At 31.0% G+C, this 21,211-nt stretch overlaps 3 protein-coding genes across 3 annotated transcripts; 2 read left to right on the top strand and 1 right to left on the bottom strand.

Moving 5' to 3' along the window:
- Nucleotides 1-3,881: 3,881 nt before the first annotated feature.
- On the top strand, nt 3,882-11,279 carry LOC129915603 (uncharacterized). Its single transcript, XM_055995221.1, has 5 exons — nt 3,882-4,113; nt 9,150-9,301; nt 9,421-10,667; nt 10,965-11,111; nt 11,182-11,279. The coding sequence occupies exons 1-5, from the start codon at nt 3,924-3,926 to the stop codon at nt 11,255-11,257; spliced, it is 1,812 nt and encodes a 603-aa protein (XP_055851196.1). The 5' UTR covers nt 3,882-3,923; the 3' UTR covers nt 11,258-11,279.
- A 2,618-nt stretch (nt 11,280-13,897) lies between these two features.
- On the top strand, nt 13,898-14,783 carry LOC129914266 (N-alpha-acetyltransferase 40). Its single transcript, XM_055993434.1, has 3 exons — nt 13,898-13,996; nt 14,059-14,480; nt 14,545-14,783. The coding sequence occupies exons 2-3, from the start codon at nt 14,104-14,106 to the stop codon at nt 14,777-14,779; spliced, it is 612 nt and encodes a 203-aa protein (XP_055849409.1). The 5' UTR covers nt 13,898-13,996; nt 14,059-14,103; the 3' UTR covers nt 14,780-14,783.
- A 19-nt stretch (nt 14,784-14,802) lies between these two features.
- Nucleotides 14,803-18,948, bottom strand: LOC129914265 (pterin-4-alpha-carbinolamine dehydratase). The gene is made up of 3 exons (XM_055993433.1): nt 18,714-18,948; nt 18,575-18,644; nt 14,803-15,163 (listed from the first exon to the last, which is right to left on the bottom strand). Exons 1-3 carry the CDS (start codon nt 18,911-18,913, stop codon nt 14,864-14,866), a joined length of 570 nt encoding a protein of 189 aa, XP_055849408.1. The 5' UTR covers nt 18,914-18,948; the 3' UTR covers nt 14,803-14,863.
- Between the last annotated feature and the right edge of the window lie 2,263 nt (nt 18,949-21,211).

Raw genomic sequence — 21,211 nt, 5'->3', positions numbered from 1 at the left:
GAACAATAATTTTGTAATGAATTATAAAAAATGTTAATAATTTATTAATAATTTAATATTTTATAATTCCTAATAGATCCAATAAGTGAAAAAGAGACAAACATATATACCGACAACAACAAACAATCATATGAAAGCTAAGTAGCTGGAAGAAAAATGCTGCCAAGGTTCATTATTTTCAACAAATTTCTACAAATTTGAATGGCAGCACCAAAGCTCGAATTAGAATATAAAAGGGCGACAATTTTCTGGAGAAACTCACTTTTTCCCGACATTCCAAGCGAGAAGGATCTATCAAAAATTGTAAGTTGTAAATCAAATTGAAATTGTTTTACGAATATATACGTAAAACAAATATAATTTGATATAATTTTTTAACATTAACATTTAATACTAAATAGTAAAGAAAAGGTGGAATTCGAAGTTGAAATCGATCGATGACAATATACGTCGTTCGAATATAATCTCGAAAAACCCTTTTTTAATTGTGATCGTTAGTAATTAATTAACATAAAGTAGTATTTATAATTAAAAATTCGATTGGAAAGTGTTCGATGACAATATACGTCAAGCACAAATCTTTCGAAAATAGTTATTTATATTAAATTTAATTAATTAAGCATTATCCAATAATTGTTAAGAAATTAAACGGATAATAAAACTTACATTTATTAATAAAATTATCACTGCTTCCGACTTCTTATTTTTATGAATTTTTGAACCTACGTCGAATACGTACAGTCGTAAGTATCAACGTTGGTCAAAAAACAGCAAGAAAAAAAAATTTGAATTCAAAAAATTTTAAATGCAATCGAAAATTTTCTGCACAAAAAAAATTTGTATTTATAATAAAATATGTAATTCTATTGTGGGCCTGAGACTAAAAAACCGAAAAACAAAATAAAGACCTAGAAAATTTTAAGATTTATTTCATTAGATTCAAAGAATTAGAATGTAAGTATGTGTAGGTATATTAGAATTTAAATGTTAATAAGCATCTTTTATTAAATTTGAAAAATTTTAGCCATTAAGAAGAGTATAAACACACTCGAAACGTCGGAGTAGAAGATTAGAAATTAAAACTAAACAAAAATAGATCTCAAGCGCAAATAGAATTAGGTACGTATTTAACTTAACAAAGGTCACGAAATAAGGAATAATTATTTATTCAAATTTATTGCAAATAAAAATGTTTTCTACACTAAGAAATTATTGTTGCAAATAAAAAATTTCCTGATTAGATAACATTCAAACTAAAATGTGTGCAATGTTCATTAAATATTCTTTTTATTATAGATATTCGTTTAATTTCTTACAATTTTGACTTTTTCACATCTTATCTACCTATTTCTATTTCAACTATAATATGAAGGATAGTGTAAGGCCAAATCGTCAAAATTGCAAGAAATTGGAGTATTATAACAACAATATTTAATGCACGCAAATTTTGCACTGAGTTTTTTATTGCAATTTTTTTTTTTTGTATTTGCAATACATAATTTTTTGTTTTAATTTGTAATGGAAGGCAAAGAATTTTCAGGAATAGGAGCAGAGGAGCACCCTGGGTTTCATTTCATATTGACTCCAAGTCACAAATCATTCTTAATAATAAAAAAAAGAAACAAATCTTAGGTATGTATGCTATTTATATTTCATTAGAAAAGACCAAACCCACATTCCCGAATTAAAGACAAAAAATGGGTTGGCCATCTCTCAATTATAGAATTACACAGGTCGACAAAAATAAAAATATTTTTTGTGCTTGGGTTTGATTTGCACTTTTTAGGTTCAGTGTAAACCAAAATAATAGATAATCACCCTTTCCCCTTCTAAGATTTGCTTTTGTAGTGTTGGGAGCGAAAATACAATTTTCATACCCTGTGAGCCTAACTCGAGTCTTATGAGCTATAGTGCAAGAACCGTGCATTGTACAAAAAAAACTGTTGAGGTATAAAATGTAGATAATTCAAAGTTCTACATTTTTGCAAAAGCAATTTATTCGACTTAAATTATAAGAAAAAAGTTATGATGAATACAAGGGTTTTTTGCTCCTAAAATCCTGTTTTGTTGAGTTCAAACTGTAATATTTTTTTATCTAACTTCAACTTTGGAAACTTTTATACTTTTTTGAAAACTGCAATACCCGGACAAGTTTTAAAAATAATAAACCAGAGTCAAACAATACAAATTTCTGTCGTCTTGTTGCTTGTTGTTTTTATGAAACTCGGAACATTTAATTAATTTGCAGAAAAATGGCGTATGAAATAAAAAATATTTTTATTAATTAATTGTTTCTTATTGTTAGGCAATGTTTTAGTGAAAGAATTGTAAAAAACAAAAATCAATTATGGGCAGAGGAAGCAAAATACTGTTGCAAAGTAGGGATTTTTCGAAATTTCACAAGAACTGTAAGTATTTGGGATGAACAAGTTACCAAATTCTGAGAGATCTTAAGTTAGCCTATCAGCCCTGTATATGCAACAAAATAATAAATAAAAAACAATATGCAAAAAAATTAATTTAACTTTTCAATAAATAAAGAATTTCAATATGAACTAGTTTGGCTACAGTTTGGATACAGTTATTTGTGTAAGCAGTTATTTTTGTATAATAAAAATAACATCAGAGTGAATTACTTTTATCATAAATATTGAAAATAGAAGGTATCAAATAAAAAAAAAAAACGAAAATTTCGATTTAATTTTTCTTTTTTCTTCTTAAATTTCCTTTTTTTTATTTTTCTGAATATGAATATGAAAACAGCATTAAAATGAAGAAAACAAAACAAAAATCAGCCAAAACGGGTAAGATGTTCTCGAGTTTTTGCCAAAATTACGCAAGACAATTTTTGTCAGACAGATTTACTAGAAAACTGGAAATTGCTTTGCTGACTTCAAAAGCAAATTAAAAAAAAAAAATTTTTCCAGATGAGTATCAATATATCTATCATAATTTCATAGTCACAACCCAAGCACAAATTTAATGTTGACCTGTGTTATTTTTGTCCATTTTTGGAACCCATTTTAATTAATCAAAATAAATTAATTTGACCTTAACCATACAAGCCAAGTTCACTTATTGAAGAAATTATCAGATATTTTCTAAACTGTGTAAAATCTATATGTTACATGCATTAAAGTCGTTACACTCAGCTCAGAATTGAACTAATGCTTCAAACGATCAGACTTGAATTCCAAGTTTCGCGCTCCACATACAAAAAAAAAAAAATTGCGTGTGCATCTTTTTTTTTCAAAAAAACTCTATCGTATACTTTTGGTCAACGACTGCATTCCAAACCGTTTATTTTTTTGTTTTTTGCTTTTCTTGATGCTGGGTCTTTCTTTTTTCCAGCAAAGAAATTAAAAAAATAAAACAAGAACCAAAGTCGAGTTACAAATAAGAAAAGTGTACACAAAAAAAAAATGTATAAAAAAAAGAACAACAAACATGTTTTGACCGCCACCCCTTATCTGACCACTGGGCAGTAGTCAGTTGGAGCAAAAGAATTCGCAAATCGCAACCCAACCAAACTCGCAAACTCAGTTCAAGAACAACATTTGAATTGTGCAGACGCACATTATACGAGATCTCAACAAAAATTCCGGGTCTTAACGTTTTATTCTTTGTTTTTGTGATTGAATTAGTTACAAAATTAAAAAAAAAAAAAAAGGTCACCTGCAGTGTAATGACCTTGAATATAATAATTTATTTTTATTTTATCAACGGTTATTAAAAAATTTATATTTGAATTTCATGATCTTTAGAACTGACGTCACAATAAAACCAAACGATCGATAGCCTAAGTTCACTCAAAAGTTTGAGTAATTTGAGTGGAGTGAAATAAAACAACTCATTAGAGGAGCAAAACTAGATTATCCAACTTAACGAAAAGGAAACACGGAAACGGAACAAAGTGAAACAAAATGAACGACAAACAGCCTAGAAACAGTCTGAATTTGAACGCTGAAGAGATTGGCAACGGTGTTGGTCTATCATCAAGGCAACAACCGGGTGGAGAAAATAAATTAAAGGAAGAAAATTCTTCAACAAATAATAAAGAATCCTATAAATCTATTCCAGAAGATAATCTTGAGCCAAAAAATAATAAATTAGGTAAGAAAATTCATTATTTATTTAATATAATTAAGAAAACAAGTTGTAGTATAAAATTGGCATGTGCTTTTGAGAAAAAATGTTTCAATAGAAATTGATTGGCGAAAAATGAATGATGCAATAGTGAAGCATGCCACAGGCAGATTGAGTAGGTTAGTCTTGGTATATCTAGTTTTTCTAATTATAATTTATCCATAGACTATAAGTAGCTAGCTAAGATATGTTAGATATATCCTTTCACTATAAAAATAATGGTTATTTGATTGACGCCCAAGTAAAAAAGGTGTGTTGATATATTCGATCGATGTCTCTCTTGTGTGTATCTAAAAAAAAGTTTTTGCTGAAAAAATCGTTTTTTTTTTGCGGATGTGGCTATTAACACATTGTACAGTTTAAATTTCATTCAAGAGATTCAATTTTATTATCAAAATTGAGGGAAATACCTACTTATGACTACATAAACTAGTATATCGTTACTTAGATTAATGTGTCGTTATTTACTTAATTTATCTTTATTGTCTGGCTCGATGATATAAAATATCAACCTCAATTGACTGACACACGTTAAAGATAAATTTTCACACAAAAGGAATGTGCTGTGTATACATACCTATCAGATAGTTCACTATCTACATACTTATTCATAAAACTGGAATTTGAGCTTGATTTTTTTGTTTGTAGGTACTACGTTGCTATTTTTATTCTTTTGTCAGAAATATAAGCTGCAGCTGGCAATTGCAGGTAGCAGCTTTGTCAGTAAAATTTTCTTTTTAAATTTTCATTTATCTTTAAAATGCTGTATGTAGAAAATGCTCTACAAAAAAATTAGTTTTTCGATGCTAAAGGCACACTCTATTTCAAATGAATAGGTATGTCTATATTTCGCTGGCTGAGAAATATAATGTTCTATGTTTTATGGAAACCCCTGCAGACATAGAACATTATAGTTCTCAGCCAGCGATTTGTTTGTGAACGCAATCATTTTGTCGGTTGTAGGTACCTATTCTTCTTTGATAAGGTCTTTATTTCGCTTAGATACTTTTTAGGATACATACATACATACTTTCTTCTTTTGAAAAATCTTTTGTTCAAGAAAATTAATTAAAAATTTTACAATCCGAAAATTACGTTTTTTATTTGTTCTATCGCATACAGAAGATAGAACACTTTGTAGGTACATTATTTAGGTATACTCACACAAATTTTACAATATTAGCCCTGTTCCTTTTTTGTTTTTCTCAAAAACGGTTCTAACGACTTCTGTCTTGAAACCCTTTCAAACGGGTTTCAACCAAAATTAAAAAAAAAAAAAACGTTTCAGTAACTTAAGGTTAATTAATTTTTTTCAAAAAATATCAATTTTGGATTTGTCGGTTATAGCGACATCGCTTATAACCAGGGATAGGATCTTGTGGACCTAAAAACTTAAAAAAGGCACAATAAAACTCCCAAAAAGGCATAAAAAGGCATTTATTGAGAAAAGAATGAAATATAAAAATTAATTGCAGTAATTTTGAACAATCATGAGTTTTTTTTAAATTTTCAGTTAACAAGCGCCTGCGATTGTCCCTTAAAGCCTGGTACGCTGCTCGCGCTAAATTTTAGCCAAGATAAAATTTCCATACAAGTTATCGATAATTTGTATGGGACTCATTTTAGCTCGGCTAAAATTTTTCGATAATTTGTATGGGAGCTAAAATTTAGCGCGAGGAGCGTACCAGGCTTAAGAGTGCTCTAAAGGAGCTAAAATATCTCTCCAGATCTGTAGAGACGACTGGACCCCAATTAAATAACTCGACATCTCCCACTTCAACATTTGCCGGGTCGAACTACGGCATAAGTTCGTTACCGTTTTGACTATTGCTTTCTCTATTTAATTAGAAGAAAATGATAGAGACATAAAGCGTCAATACGTTAACGTACGTATGCCGTAGTTCGACCCCTGGATTTGTGTTCCAATGTATTACGCAATTTATTTGTTCAACTCTTTCGAGTCCCAAAAAAAATTGATCTGTATTTCTCAAAAACATCTTTTGCAACTGCTCCTTTCGCAGCTTCCAAATCTCTCTGGATTATGTCCAAAATCTGGAGAACTTCTTCAATGGAGTATTGTAAATTGAGTAAGTTAGCTTTTGAACTCCGATACGTGTCGGTTGTTGGTCGCGCAATAGAACGTAGAAGACAATAAATGGTAGCAATAGCAGACAAACAAGTTGCATAGGTAGATCTTTTCATTGGAATTTTGTTTGTGTGGGGTAATTAGTGAATTTTTAATATAGAATAGATATATTGAGTAAGTAATATACTGAGTAAGTTAGCTTTTTGTTTGTATATTTGAGTGTTTTGTGTGTAGACATTACCTTTAAGACGCTAAAAAGATAAAAAAAAACATAGGAAAAGACAAAAAAGGCAATAACAAGAGAAAAGGCAAAAAAAGGCAATAACGAAAGAAAAGGCAAAAAAAAGGCAAAATAAAATACATATATTTGGTACGAGGGGGACGTGAAACGTGTTTGTATTTAATCTATAATGTCGTACGATTAAGCAAGAAAAAAAAAGGCAAATTCCACAACATCCTATCCCTGCTTATAACAAAATATCGGTTATTCCGAACTAATCTTTAAGTCTCAAAAGAGGCTCATTCAAATAATAGCAAACGATTATAACGAAAAGGCGGATTTAACGAACAAGTTCTCGAATCCTATCGAGTTTGTTATAACCGGTTTTGACTGTATTTTTTGTATCCTTTTTTTTTTAAGAAAAATGATTTTTCTTGAAATTTTGTTTAAATATGTGGAAAAATAATTTTTTAAAAACGGTATACCAAATATTTTTTTGAAAAATTTTCGAACAACTTATTTTATAAACTTAATAATAAAACTATTAAAATAATTCATATATTAGCATTAACATTCTAAGCAACTTAAGCTATCAGAGGAAGTACGTGCGATTCAGTTGTTTTATTCTACTTTCTATTTAATTAATATAATATTAAAAAAAAAAAAAAACCCTAAAAGTATCTTCCTTTTCATTAGTTTACAATCAATATTGAGACTAATATAGGTTTTCTAATTAGCTCTAAAAATAAAACCGTTTGAACATGGAAAATAATTTTTAATATTGATTATGACATTCAACATAATTTTTAATTACATTGTTCAAAGAAGTTCAAGATTTGTATTTGACTTTTCAAGGTCAAAAAATATTAATCTATAACTACTCTATAATTTTGATGACCTTCAAACCTACAAACTGCTTTTTACTATCAAAAATTCACTAACAAACGCATCCAACTGTTATCTCTTTTTTAGTGGAAACTTTGAGTTTGGCATTCAGAAACAAAGTTCTAGATTAACCCATATTTTTGTTTAATAATCTTTAAAAATAAATTTCAATGCCATGCTCTGGCTAGGAAAATAACAGACATAGATAAGCTCTTAGAATGAAAGATCAAAGACTTCATCTCATTCCTCAATGGAAAAAGTGATTTTAAGACAGCCTTCGAGCACTGCTGCTCTCCATATGTTCTAAATCTGCAAGATAGAAGGCTTCCAAAGACGGTGAGCGAGAAGTTTTCCATTCTACTTACTGTTAAAGAAGATTTGCTTTTCCATTTTTTTTTTACTAAAAAATACATTGAATGTTTTGTAGTATCAGCAATAATGGTTTTTTTCCTTTTGATGTGCAGTTAGGAAATATAAAACTTTATCACAAGATTTTTCATATTTTTTTGTGAAAAAGACAAGAAAAAAAGTTGCTTGGGAATAAAGGTTTAAAAAAAATATGAAATTGGCACCTTCTTATTTATTTCCTTTCAAGATGTAGGTAATTCTTTTTTATACACTTTTACTAGTATTTTATGCAGATATTAGCATTGTTCAACTGATGTGAAGTGTGGTGTTTTTACATCGCTCAATTTTTTTCTTGTGATAATGACTAAGAAAAAATTCCTACAGAAAAAGCCCCGTTTTGATTTTATGTATATTTTTTATCGAACTTTCTGTAGATCAATATATTTTTCTCAACAGTAGTTATTAAATGCTGAATTGAAAATTGTAGTGTGGCTTGTAATGTATATTTAGTTTTATATTTTTTTAGAGTTATCTGGTTATGTCAGTTTACGATCTATGTATGTACACAAACAGAAATCAATTCAAGTTTTAAGTTAATGCATTTGTGTGTACACAAAAAAAAAAAAAGCTTAAACCAGTGAAAAAGTTGAAAGAAATCATATTCAACACTTTGTTTAACAATTTTTCATTGCCACAAAAGCTTAATGTATGGAGTTATTTTCTGCTCTTAATTTTTTTTTTTACTTTACTTTCGCATACTAATTAATTGTTCAATGAAATGAACTTGCTTTTAATTTACTCATTACAAGTTCATGTATACGAATAGTGATAAAAGTTTGATTGCTTTTAATTTTTCTTTGAAAATCTAAACAAGGCGTTTTTCCATTGAAATTTCTTTATTTGTGCCTGATTGTAAGGCTTCTATTTTTCTTTGGTTTTGTGTCTGCAATTAAAATAGGACTGGGATGACGAATCAGTGTCTAAAGAATAGCTTTTCAATTTGCCTCTGTACAAATAAGCCTAAATAATTCTTCAATCATATTACTGACACATTTCCTTAAGACCACAAAAATATTGACAATCCTCCTTTAATTGTGAATGAAAACAAGATAAAGTTAATTAGATTAATCGGCTGTTGAAAATTATAATACACTTGAAACAATCATGCTCCTTAAAAAGATAACACATTGATACCAACAACACACGTCCCATATACATAAGTAGACTTGTTTAGCCACATGAATGGGTTTTTACTATATAGTTTATATACCTATTTACTTATTTTTTGCTGATAACTATTTAGACGATAACAAAAGGTTACAAATGAATAAGCACATTTTATTATCAGCTTTTCTGGTAATAGAGATTGCAAAAATAAATACTTCTATCTTCTTATGCTACTTACTCGTAAATCATTCTTATCAATATTAACATAAAATTTGTTTTTATTATTATTTAATTCAGAAACAACATCTCCACCAATAATAGAAGTCAAGATGGTTCAAGGAAACGATGGAGCCGATGAGCAAATGCTCGGAAAGAAAGAAGAAGTTAAATTCATAAAAGGCGATCATCAAAATGGAGATGCCAAAATTGATATTGGCGCCGTTGGCAAGGTAAGAGAAATTCCATGAAGCTTAGGTTTTTAGTATAAATTACTGGCATATCCTCTTGATTGGGTATTAATGAAATAAATCGATATTTCTAACACATTTCTATATTTCTCAAAAAACAGACATTCACAGGCATGAGCAAAGATGAATTAATGAAATACGCCAATGATCCATTTTGGGTGCGAATCCGTTGGATCTTCTTCATACTCTTCTGGATCACATGGGTTGGAATGTTGGTTTTGTCGATTTTGATCATTTTCAATGCACCAAAATGCTCGGCTCCAACACCATTGAAATGGTATCAACAAGGACCATTTGCCTTCTATCGATCCGTTGATGAAGTTTCACCTGCTGATGTCGCTATAGCTAAGAAAATCTATGCAACTGGTGTGATTTATAAACTCCCAGCTGAGGAAACATATTCCGTAAAAGATCCCAAAGTTGAAGAAAAAATCAAAAAATTGATTGACACCTACAAGAGTACACCTGAGGTGCAAGTTATTTTGGATATTACTCCAAATTATGTCACTAAAGACTCACCTTTGTTGGTCGATGCATTGAGTGATGAAACAAAACGCTCTGCATTTATTTGGATGGAAAAGGCTGAGAAACCAAATAACTGGTTGTCCACTGTAAATGGATCAGCCTGGGATGAAATTCAACCTGGTAACTTTGTGTTGAGTCAATTCGGCACTGGACTTTATGATCTCCGTATGAATGATACTTTGGTTAAAAAGGAGCTCAAATCTTCTCTACAGCATTTGATGAGTTTGGGAGTTAAGGGTTTCCGTTTGAATAACTCCAAATACTTCTTGATTAATCCAACATTTGAAGATGAAGAAGCCAGCGAGAAGAACACCTACATTCACACCGAATATGGCTTTTGGACTCATGCACGTACAACATTCCAAGAGGGACTTGGTGAATTACTCTATGAATACAGGGTTGCTGTTAAGAATGTCAGCATGGAAGCATTCCTCTCTGTCACCGATGATACAATTTATCCTGAAGTTTATCGCACCAATGCTGGGGAATTTGGTATTGATTTGCCTGTTTATGGCCGATTCCCACATGTACTTAGTGCTCCCGAAGGCAAAGATCTCTTTGCTGAGTTGGAAAATATTGTCAAAACTGTTGGCAAGACAACATGGTTGCAATGGAACTATGAGGTATCTGGGGAAGTTGATCCTTCAGCTTACTCATTGTTTATGAGTATGTTGTCTGGTGTACCAATTATTCCAGCAAATTCAGCTGCAGTTAATTTGTCAGCAGCAACATTGCAACATATCAATCATATACGTACTTCTGCTTCGTACATGCACGGAGACTTTGATATGTATCGTTCTGGTGATATTATTGCTTATTCGAGGTAAGGTTTTTAGCAAACATAAATTAATAACAAAATTAATGTTGACCATTTATACTAATCATATTGTTGTCTTTTGTAAATATGTATGTACTCACTAATTCATTAATAATAATAAATTGTATTTGTATTTAATCATTAATCGCATTCTGCACGTATTTGTTGGATACACTAACTAAAACGTTAGGCAAAGGTAATTAGCTAGTCAAGATGCTAACATTTTTAATATCATTACATGTTTTTTATTGTTTTTATGGTTTTCCATATTTTAATATTTTTTAAAAATTTGTTTTTGTTTAGAATTAAGTCTGGAAATCCTGGATACATTGTTGCCTTCAATCCAAGTGAAGAAGTTGCAACAGCAAACTTTACAGGTGTTGGCCTACCAGAAAAGATGACCATGGATATTTTCAGTGATAATTTTAATGTCACTGGAATTGAGTTGAAGTAAGAATAAATAATACCCTAAATTTGACGGAGGATTAATAATTTTGTTTTTTTTTTTTTGTATTTACAGAGGAAAAATTTTAACCAACTCAGTTGTGTTGTCACCTCGTTCAACAGCAATCTACACTTATGTCCCTGTTAAATAGGAATAAGTTTAAGTTGATTCAACAAATCTATGAAGCTCTATCAAGTATTAATTAATCAAAAGTTTTAAATACAAAATTATGTATTCCGTTCAATTCAATTGTTGAAAAAAATATAATTATAATACTTGCTTGCATTTTGAATGTGCATTTAAAAAAGAGTTTGTTTTAAAATTTAATACATAATAAGTTTTATTCAAATTAGTATATGAAGTTTTTAAAAGAATGATCAAGAGCGGGAATCGTAGGAAATTTCCGATACGAATGAAATTCGTGATGAGGCCGTTATTTTTCTAATCACTTTCCTCCTTTGGTGTATGCAACGAATTGTTGATGTGTCTAAGAGTATAAATTATGGAGAACAACCTGAAAGAGCCGAATAACAATAATCATACTAGATGGTGCTAGTAAAAAAGGAATAAAAGAGTCTGATGATCGGATTACCATCCGTGAAACACTTGGTGGTAGCACCTTCAAGATGTTGTTGTTCAAAGATTATAGTAATCAATTGTTATTTACATTATTTGTGAAGGTTTCTACATTTTGTTATACTTTCTATCCTTTCCACCATTTGTGGTTCTCAATTACTATCAGTGCCCTTTTTTATGCAGGGGCCCAATTCCGCGAGAGATTTTATGTGCACACAAAAAAAGTGTTAATTGCCTTGCGAACAAGGCAGAGAAAAACTCACACAGATATATCTTATTCTTGCAGAATTGGGCCCCAGATTTGAAAATTATTCCATTCGTCTCTGAAATTTGTTACGATTTCTTTAAAAAACTATCACGGAAACCGTTCGTAGTGGAAAATACGACCATACCCACAAATCGTCACTATGATCGGATTTTGTGATTGTTTTTTTTTTTGGGAATCGTAGAAAATTTCCGATAAGAATGGAATTCCTGATAAAGCCGATTAAAAATGAAGCGATCTGTTGAAGTTTTTTTTTGAGTGGACTATGATTTTTGAAAAGAGTTCGAACAAAAAATTTCGCGACAGCGTTTTTGTATGAAAAAAATACTCACTTGTGTTACAGCCTTAAAACTATCGAAAACTGCATTCAAATTTTACTATTGGGCTTTTAAGCCAAACGTCAGTGTCGAAGAAAAAAAAAGTAACCAAATTTTTTTTTGACATTTTAATTTTGAGGAAAAGTTGCGTTATGTATATGCTTGTACATCCATGTGTTTATGTATTATGCATGTATGCGTTTGTTTTCTTCAGAATTGATTTGATTGGTTGGTTTTTAATTTTACTTCTTTAATAAACAGTTATGATACAATGTAAAAAGACAAAGACAGATTGCTTAAAAGCTCAATTAGGTTTGTTTTTTTATTACAACCTTTCTTAAACGGACAAAAAAAAAATACCTTGGGGCTTAACCTGAAATCTGGGCAGCACTGTACATTGAATTTTCCGAAAACGGCAGACAGAACACAAATTTAGAGTTGTCATATTTTTCGCTTTCGGGTTTTCTTGTATTTTTCATGTATGTTTTATAAAGAGATACAAAAATATGTATGCTAGCAAAACTAGATAAATACATTTTGTCATTCCAAACGTCAGTTTTCACGCTTCTAAACCAATTCTAAACAATTTATGAAAAAATTAGTTTGGTAGCACAGATTTAAAACTGTTCAAAAAGTTAAGCCCAGAGAAATCTCCTCGCTAAACTACAAAGCCCAAAGGGCTAAAGTGTTGTTGCACTTAACACGTAAATTGCTTAGCCCCAACTGCTTTTTTTCTGTTCAGTTAAAAGCGGTTGTAATAAAAAAAACACCTATTGCCCTTAGAGGATATAATAGGTGTGTTTTTTTATTACCACCTGTCTTAGCTGGACAAAAAAAAAACGCAGTCGGGGCTAAGCAATTTACATGTTAAATGCAACAACACTTTAGCCCCTTGGGCTTAGTTGTTTAGCCCGGAGAATTCTCTGGGCTTAACTTTTTCAACAGATTTAAATCTGTGCTACCAAATTAACTTGTTCGTAAATTGTTTAGAATTTGTTTAAAAACATCAAAATTGATGTTTGGAATGACAATTATTATTTTAAATATTTATTTAATAGTTAGTTAAACTTTTTTTCTTCAAAAACACACAAGAAACCCCAAAAGCGAAAAATATGACAACTTTATATTTTTTTGTGTCAGCTGATTTCGGAACATTTAGTATGCAGTGCTGCCAATTTTTCTCGCTAAGCCCCGAGGCTTTTTTTTTAACCAGTTAAGACCGGTGGTAATAAAAAACACACCTAATATATGGAGTGCTTGTGCTGTTAGTTCCGTGAAGGTTTTATAGAGGGCTCTAGTTTCTTTAAGTTTTTCGATGAGTGCATGCCTCCATTTTATTTTCATTAGATGGCTGTCATCAACAAGCGTGTTTATTTACAGCTGCGGAACCGGACTCGCACTGAAAAACGAAGGCAGTGACCCCTATCCATGTATATGGCGTTACAATGTATTAGGTATAGGAACAAGCACTCCATATATTATATCCTCTAAGCTATTGCGTGTATTTTCATACGTGAATTCTGAAGCCGGCACCTGAATTATTCATGTCTACCAGTGTGAACCCCACCTTACTGGTTTGGTGTATTTTTTTAATTTCCTCCTCACTGAACAAAACTTTTTACAACACTACCATCTGTCATCCAAAACATCTGCCATTTGACAGAATTTTTCGTTGGCATCTTTCCTTTCCCGGCGCGCGCTAAATTTTATTTTTAAAAACACACCTGTGACCGTATAATTTATTTGTTAACAATTTTATAGTGTTTTCTGTAACAAATTCAATATATTTACTAGATTCTATCGCAATTCAACCATCAATCCAATACTCAATCACTAACCATGACAAATTTAAATGAAAACACGACAACAGCCGCCAATCAACAGAAGGCCATTGAAAAAGCTGCTCGAGCTAAAAATCCTCTCGAAAGTCTGCCCGAATCATTTAAATATTCCAATCCAAATGGTGACTATACACTTTACTGTAAAACAAAAGCTGACATGGATTCGAAAATTCTCAAATGGGCTTTCAAGTTGGCTGAGAAAAATGTTGGTCCATTCTACAAAGAATCGAAAATGGGTTGGCAACCAAAAATCAAACAAAACGATTTGAATAAAAATTGGGCCAGATATTTGGTGGCTCTAGACAAATCAAAGAATCCCGTTGCATATGCTATGTTTCGTTTTGATTTGGATTATGGCAATGCTGTTTTGTATTGGTAAGATTTTTGGAGACAATTCATTTCTTGGATAAAATCTTTATTTGAACTTTTTTTGTTATAGTTATGAAATGCAAATTGAGAAATCTTCCCAAAGACAAGGTCTTGGCAAATTCATGATGACTGCTTTGGAAAACTGTGCAAAACATTGGGACATGGAAAAAGTTGTCCTCACAGTTCTAAAGAACAATCCAATTGCAGCGGAATTCTTCCGTAAAATTGGTTTTGCACTCGACGAAACGTCTCCAGATGTTTTGGAGAAAGCTGAATATGAAATTTTAAGTAAACAAATAAGGTAGTTTTTAAGTAGGTATATTATTGGTTTTTATTATTATTCTTAAATAAATATATTTAAATATATTTGAGCACATTGTTTCATTGCTTTACAATAGTTTCTTTGCCTGGGACTCCATGAAATTGGCAGCTCTAATGTCTTTGGCACTTAAACCACCGACATCATGAGTTGACATTGTAACTTGAACTTTGTTGTAAACATTGAACCATTCTGGATGATGATTTGTTTTCTCTGCCAGCAGAGCAACTGCAGTCATGAAGCTAAATGCTTGAGTAAAATCAGCAAAGAGATATTCCTTGTAGATGGCATCTCGTCCAGCAACCATGGTCCAGCCGGCATCGAGCAGAGGTTGGAGTGTTGTGGCACGTTCAGCTTCAGTTAGTTTTGTCTGAAAATTAAATGTCCAATTATTAATTTATGAAGTCGGAACTATTTTCAATCATAGAGTTAGAGGCGAACAAAGTGGGCTTTGTGGGAATGTGGCTAACGACAGTAATAACTGAGGTAGAAGATTTTTTTTTCATTTTGGGCACTAAACGGGTAATCGCTATCTAAGCTGAGAAAGCAATTGAGGATTAAGGCTAACAAGGAGAAACAAAGCTTAAAAAACACGAATCATCTAAGTTTTGTTGAAGTAGAGATGAAAGCCTGATGAAAGCTCTCTTGATGTATTCGAAAAGGAAGATTATTAGTATAATTTATGGTCCGGTTGCGTCAATAGGCAGTTTAAGACAGTAGCGTATTGAGGGGGGGGGGGGGGGCTAAGGAGCTCAAGCCCCCCCCCCCAAGCCTTCAAAATCATGTTACTGATTTCATCATAATCTACATGATTAACTGAAACCGTAAATCGTAGAGATTAAGAGGCAGCTCAAATGATCGAGCCCCCTCCAAATTCTAAAATGGTTGTTTGTGTTTGTTTGAGGAAGTGCCTTAGTTGACGTTGAGGTTTGGGATTTTCAGGATTTTAGTTAAATTCAGAATTCTTCAAATAATTTGTTTGTTGTTTTGACGTCGAATTACATCACCGTTAAATTTTGCAAAGCTTTGCTTATGCAATCACGTCGTATTTTATTGTCTTGAGTGTATTACTTTTTTTCAAAAATAATATTTTTCTCAAAGATATTGGAAATACAAATTTTTTATATCTCAATATCTTAGTGGTCAACATAATGGTTTATTTAAGCAAATTCCAGTTTGTGCTTCTGATTTGTATTAAAAAAGGAACATATTATTAAAAAATATATATTTCGGATTAAACATCAAAAGAATTTCATTGAAAATTAGTTTTTGAGACTTTTACGTTCTGCATTTCACTTTTTGAGCATTCACTTGCATTGCCGATAGTGAAATTAGGTGTTCTACATTTTTTCGCTCATTTCATGTTCAAAGTAGTAGTAACTTTAGAAACAAAATAAAAATGGATGATCCTTCAGTTTTGACAGTTCGAAGCATTTTCGAAGTTTTCGAAATCGATCGAAGATCAATTTCACGTGAAATTGAAAAGTGATGCCAGTTCACTTTCGGTCGAATTGCGGAAATATGGGCATTTATAACGAAAAACGTGATGAGTATAGCTCAAAAACTAGACGTGATAGGAATAAATCTGTAAACAGTTTTGAATTCAGCACATGAAAAAGTTCGAACGAAAAAGTGTTTTTTTTTAAAGATTACTAAACACCTTGCTGTTTGTGTAAAATGCTTGGGATACAAGAACTTGGAAAAATAGCTACTTTGAATGTGAAAGGAGACAGTAGTACGAAGTTGTCGGGAGCAGTAAAATGCTACTTTACGACTTTCAGTACCGCAGCACAGCGCTTTTCTCTCGATCAAAGATGAATAAAAAAAGAGACAAATTTGTAGTACATTTACCTTATCAAAAATGTTTGAACATTTTTCAGCCCCCCCCCCCCCAAATTTTTTTCTGGATACGCCACTGGTTAAAGAAGAATATACGATGGCGAACTACACGTGTCACTGGTAAAAATACAACTTTGGAATGGAATAAGTAGAGCTAATGAACATTAACGCTCCAACCTTTAAAGTTTTTAACGGCAAACCAGAGAATACACGAAACAGAGGAAGACCTAAACTCCAAAGGAGCGACCAGTTTAAAGGTGATCTCCAAGAACTAAATGTGCGACGGCTACTTCGAGAATGAATTGGCTCGAGCATATGTCGGCGATGTATGAATTGTATGCTATTTCAACAAGTTAAAAAGGAAACTACTCAGAATTGAACGATCCATTTTTCAATGATTTTTTTTTGTCTTTTTCGGTGTTATTTCAAAATTGGCGAATTCTGCAACTTTGTCATATTATGACTAAAAAGTTGTAGAGCATTCAATTTTGTACAGAAAAGTTCTCAGGCTTGAATGTCTATTATTGATATTTATCGAGATAATCGATATGGTCGCCTTAAAAAAAGCCCCCTAATGTCTTCTGGGGGCTATTCCGGTTCTGTGATAAGCTCAATGAAAAAACTTTTCACAATTTAAATTGAATGGTGATAAATTTATCATTTTAATTTATCATAGAACCGTAATAGGGGTCCTGAGGACGGATCCGTAAAAGACATCAATTTGGATGTTGTTCAATCTTTAGAGGGATAACTCTTTCTGCTAAGAGACAAATGTACCACTTACAAGAGTACCACTTAAACGTAGAATTCGCACTACTTTTCAATTTAACGGATGCAACACTTTGAACGATGATGAAAGAAAGATGTCTTAGAAACAACTTAAGTGTTTTCTGGTCCAATAGAAGAACTCCTTCACAGATTGAGTCATTGCATATGCACGGTGTCCCACAGTCACCACCCCAAATGAAAACCATGGATTATTGAGGTAATTTAAGAACTCAAGAGGTAATTTTCTCGTCACTGGCTTTAGTAAGATTTTTTTTACCAATCAAGAATTAATTACAGTAATTAACCAATCAAGAATACTGAAAGTAATTAAAAAAAGGTGTCTTTTTTGGCAGTCACCCGCAGTCTCAGATATGAACATTTAACATAGATTATATGAATGCACCAAGATAAAGAAAATATACTGCCCTATTCTTCTATTCAGCATTTAAATGGTTAAACCTAAAAAAAAATTAAACCTAAGCTTCTTTAGAATTTCTTAAACAGGCATAAACAACGCTTTGCTTTGGAAAGCTAGAACTTTTTAGGCCAGTTTGACATGATAAAGGAGGGAAATCTTGAGATTCACGTGAATCGAATAGCAGAATAGGGCTGACAAACTAGTAACTATACTTTCTTCGAAACTGCAACTGCGGATACGAGTAAAGAGTAGCAATGGAAAAAAAGGAACACAACGAAACATATTAAAACTGATCTTAAAAATTTTCAAAACTTTATCACTTTTCCCACAGAATTTACTATACAATCGATAGCAATTGCAATGAATTTTGTATTTACCATTATTAATAATTAATTGTTTCGCGGTTGGCCCGAGCAAGGAAAAATAAATGTTGGCAAACAGACTATTAAACATTGATTTAACTAAGTGCTTTCACTTTTATGGCAAGTAACTATATTTTTAAAATGAGATTTTTATGAGAGATAAATAATCTCACGAAAGGTTATCATACAAATTCGACCCTTCCAAGATGAGTGAATATTTAAACCTATATTTCTCTTGCGGATACCTATTTTTTTTTTTTCTTAAAAAAAGAATACTAAAAAGAACATTCAACAAGTTACTAGGAGATTTTTGTTAAATACAAATCAATAAAACCACTTTGCACTTTAGGAGAGAGGGATGAGAAAGAAGGTATGTATACCTAACTACACTTACCATTTTTTTCTTCTTTGGTTGGACGATTGTTGCTGCTGCTGTTGCTGATGTTTCAAGGTGACGTGTTGAACTAAAAGTGATTCAATTCAAAGCTTTTTGATTTGATTTTATAAAATAATGGTGTATGTACTTTACTTACCCCCTCTGCCATGGAATGATTCTGGTAAAACCAGATTCATGGAGTAACGATGTGTATACGTTGGTTGGTTGAAGAAGGGAGGGAGAAGTCTTTAATGCATTGCGATTGTGCGTTGAAATTGAAGTAATATAATTTTTTTTACATAGTTGAATATTTTTTGAAATTAATTTAGATATATTTCTAAAGACTGTTAAATTCATGACAATTTATTATAATAAAATAATTCACAAATAAAGTTATGTATGTGAATTTGTTTTTATTTTTTGTGAAAGCCAAACAAGAAGTGTCACTTTTTTGTTTATTATTTTTGACATTTGAATGAATTTGTGGGATGTATTTTATGGAATGTGGAATGTTGCGACGGAAGCGGAATTAGAAAAAGTGAAAATGGGAGCCATAATGGATAAATGTTTTTCCGTTACAATTTGAAAAAATTTTAAAACCGGAAATACAAAATATAATTTCAATTTCTTCTCTGCTGTTTTACTTGCTAATTGTAACAAGTTTTTTTATAAAACAAATATGTACTACAAAAAATTCAATTGAAGTATCCTGTATAAGAACCTCACTTTATCATGAAATATGCTTTAATGAATTCAAATGGCTAAGGGAATTTTTTTTTTTCAATTTTCATCGATTCGGTTGCAAATTTGGTTAGTACAAAATAACTACAATTTTAATCTAAAATCCATTGCTTTTCAGTTCTTGCGGATTCACTTGCCGAAAGTGGAATAAGATGTTTCATTTCAATCACTCACAATTTCGATCAAATGATCCAATGTCTCTGCTAAGTGGAATTGTTGTCTTTCTCAATCAGTCTGTATTTTATAGCTAGGACTGTAAGACTTCTAATTCGTTTTTTTTTTTTTTTTATTTTTAGTTTTACACTAAATTAACAACAATACAAAATAATAAATATATTCATTCACACTCCATTAAATTAAAAGTCGCCATATAAAACAGGGCATTTTAAAATTTGGGATTTGACAGCAGGTTTGGGTTTTGAGAGGAGAGTGAATATGATGTCGGTTTCGATTGGTTTCACTCAAGGATTCACTCATTCTGAAATTCAATAAAATGGTTTGAATCATTTTTACTCAATTCTGAAATTTTATATTTGTATTGGTGAATAATCAAATAATTTTTACTTGCGATATAGGTACTATAGGGCAAGTTTAGGATTCGTAAAAAAAATCGAACTCGAGATAACAATTTTACATGACATTACGATGATGGAGAATGCCAAAAAAGGGGGTCCGGCAATTCTGTCTGTCTGTCTGTCTGTCTGTCTGTCTGTCTGTCTGTGTGTCTGTCTCTATCTGGAGCTGCAGCCTAAACGAGTGAAGTGATTTTCTTCAAACTTGGTGGTTAGCAGTTTTTGGTGATTCCCTAGAGGGGAAATTAAATTTTTTTTTTTATGACCAAAACTAACGGTACCTGCCATATAACGGAAATAGAAAAGTTAATTTTTTTCAAAAACGGCTCTAACGATTTTGATTAAAATTTTTGTGTGTAGTACTACACATAATAGCCAACTTTTTAAATAAAAAAAAAAATATTTTTTGTACCGTTATTAACGGTACCTGTCATAGAACGGTTTTTTTCGTTTCTGAATATCTCGTACAACATTAACCCGATTTAAATGAAAATTTTTATACAAAAGTGTGTAAGTAAAGATAATATTAAAATTTTAGAAAATTTTCAAAAAACGCATTTTTGGTTTTTTTAAAAATATTTCAAAATTTTTTTTTGAAAAATCAATTTTTTGAAAACGAATCAATGAAAAATTTTGAAATTTAGTTTTTATGTGTAAATTAATTATTTCTTCAAAATGGCATACCAACTTTTTTTTTGAAAAATGTTAAAAAATTTTTATATATAAAAAATTATTTTTTTAAAAAACGGCTATTACAATTTTCGAAATTTTTTTTCTAAAAATACCTTTTTATACAAGAAATAAAATGGCATATTTTTTATTTTTTTTAAGATAATTTAAAACGGAGTTTAATTAATTATAAAAACAGATTTAATATTTTTATACTACTTATGAAATTTCTTCAAAATATCAAATTTTAAATTTCTTGAATGAAAAGCTTTAACATTATAGTTACTTTAAGCATAAGAGCAAGTACGTGCGACCCCAGTCGTGCAATTTAGTTCTATATGTCATGTTCGTGTGAATAAAACACTTTCAGAAGCCTTCTGAATGATTCCGGAGGCTTCCGGAGAGCCAATCGAAAACGAGAGGTAGAGAAAATAATTAATTTAATAAATTTCACACTTAAGACTTGTTAAATTAAGTTCTTCTTTTTGCAAATTAAATTAATTTTTATGCAAATCATATTTATGTACCATATAAATTGTAGCCCAATGTAATTTAAAATAATTTACTTTGAAACCAAATACGCCGATTTGCAAATCAAATTCACCTCTTTGAAAATAAACTGTTTGAGCTTACCAATTAATTCACTACAGCTCACATTATAAATAGAGGAACC

Source organism: Episyrphus balteatus, chromosome 3, assembly GCF_945859705.1.
Source record: "Episyrphus balteatus chromosome 3, idEpiBalt1.1, whole genome shotgun sequence".
NCBI classification, from domain to species: domain Eukaryota; kingdom Metazoa; phylum Arthropoda; class Insecta; order Diptera; family Syrphidae; genus Episyrphus; species Episyrphus balteatus.
This window is presented reverse-complemented; position numbering and strand designations above follow the sequence as displayed.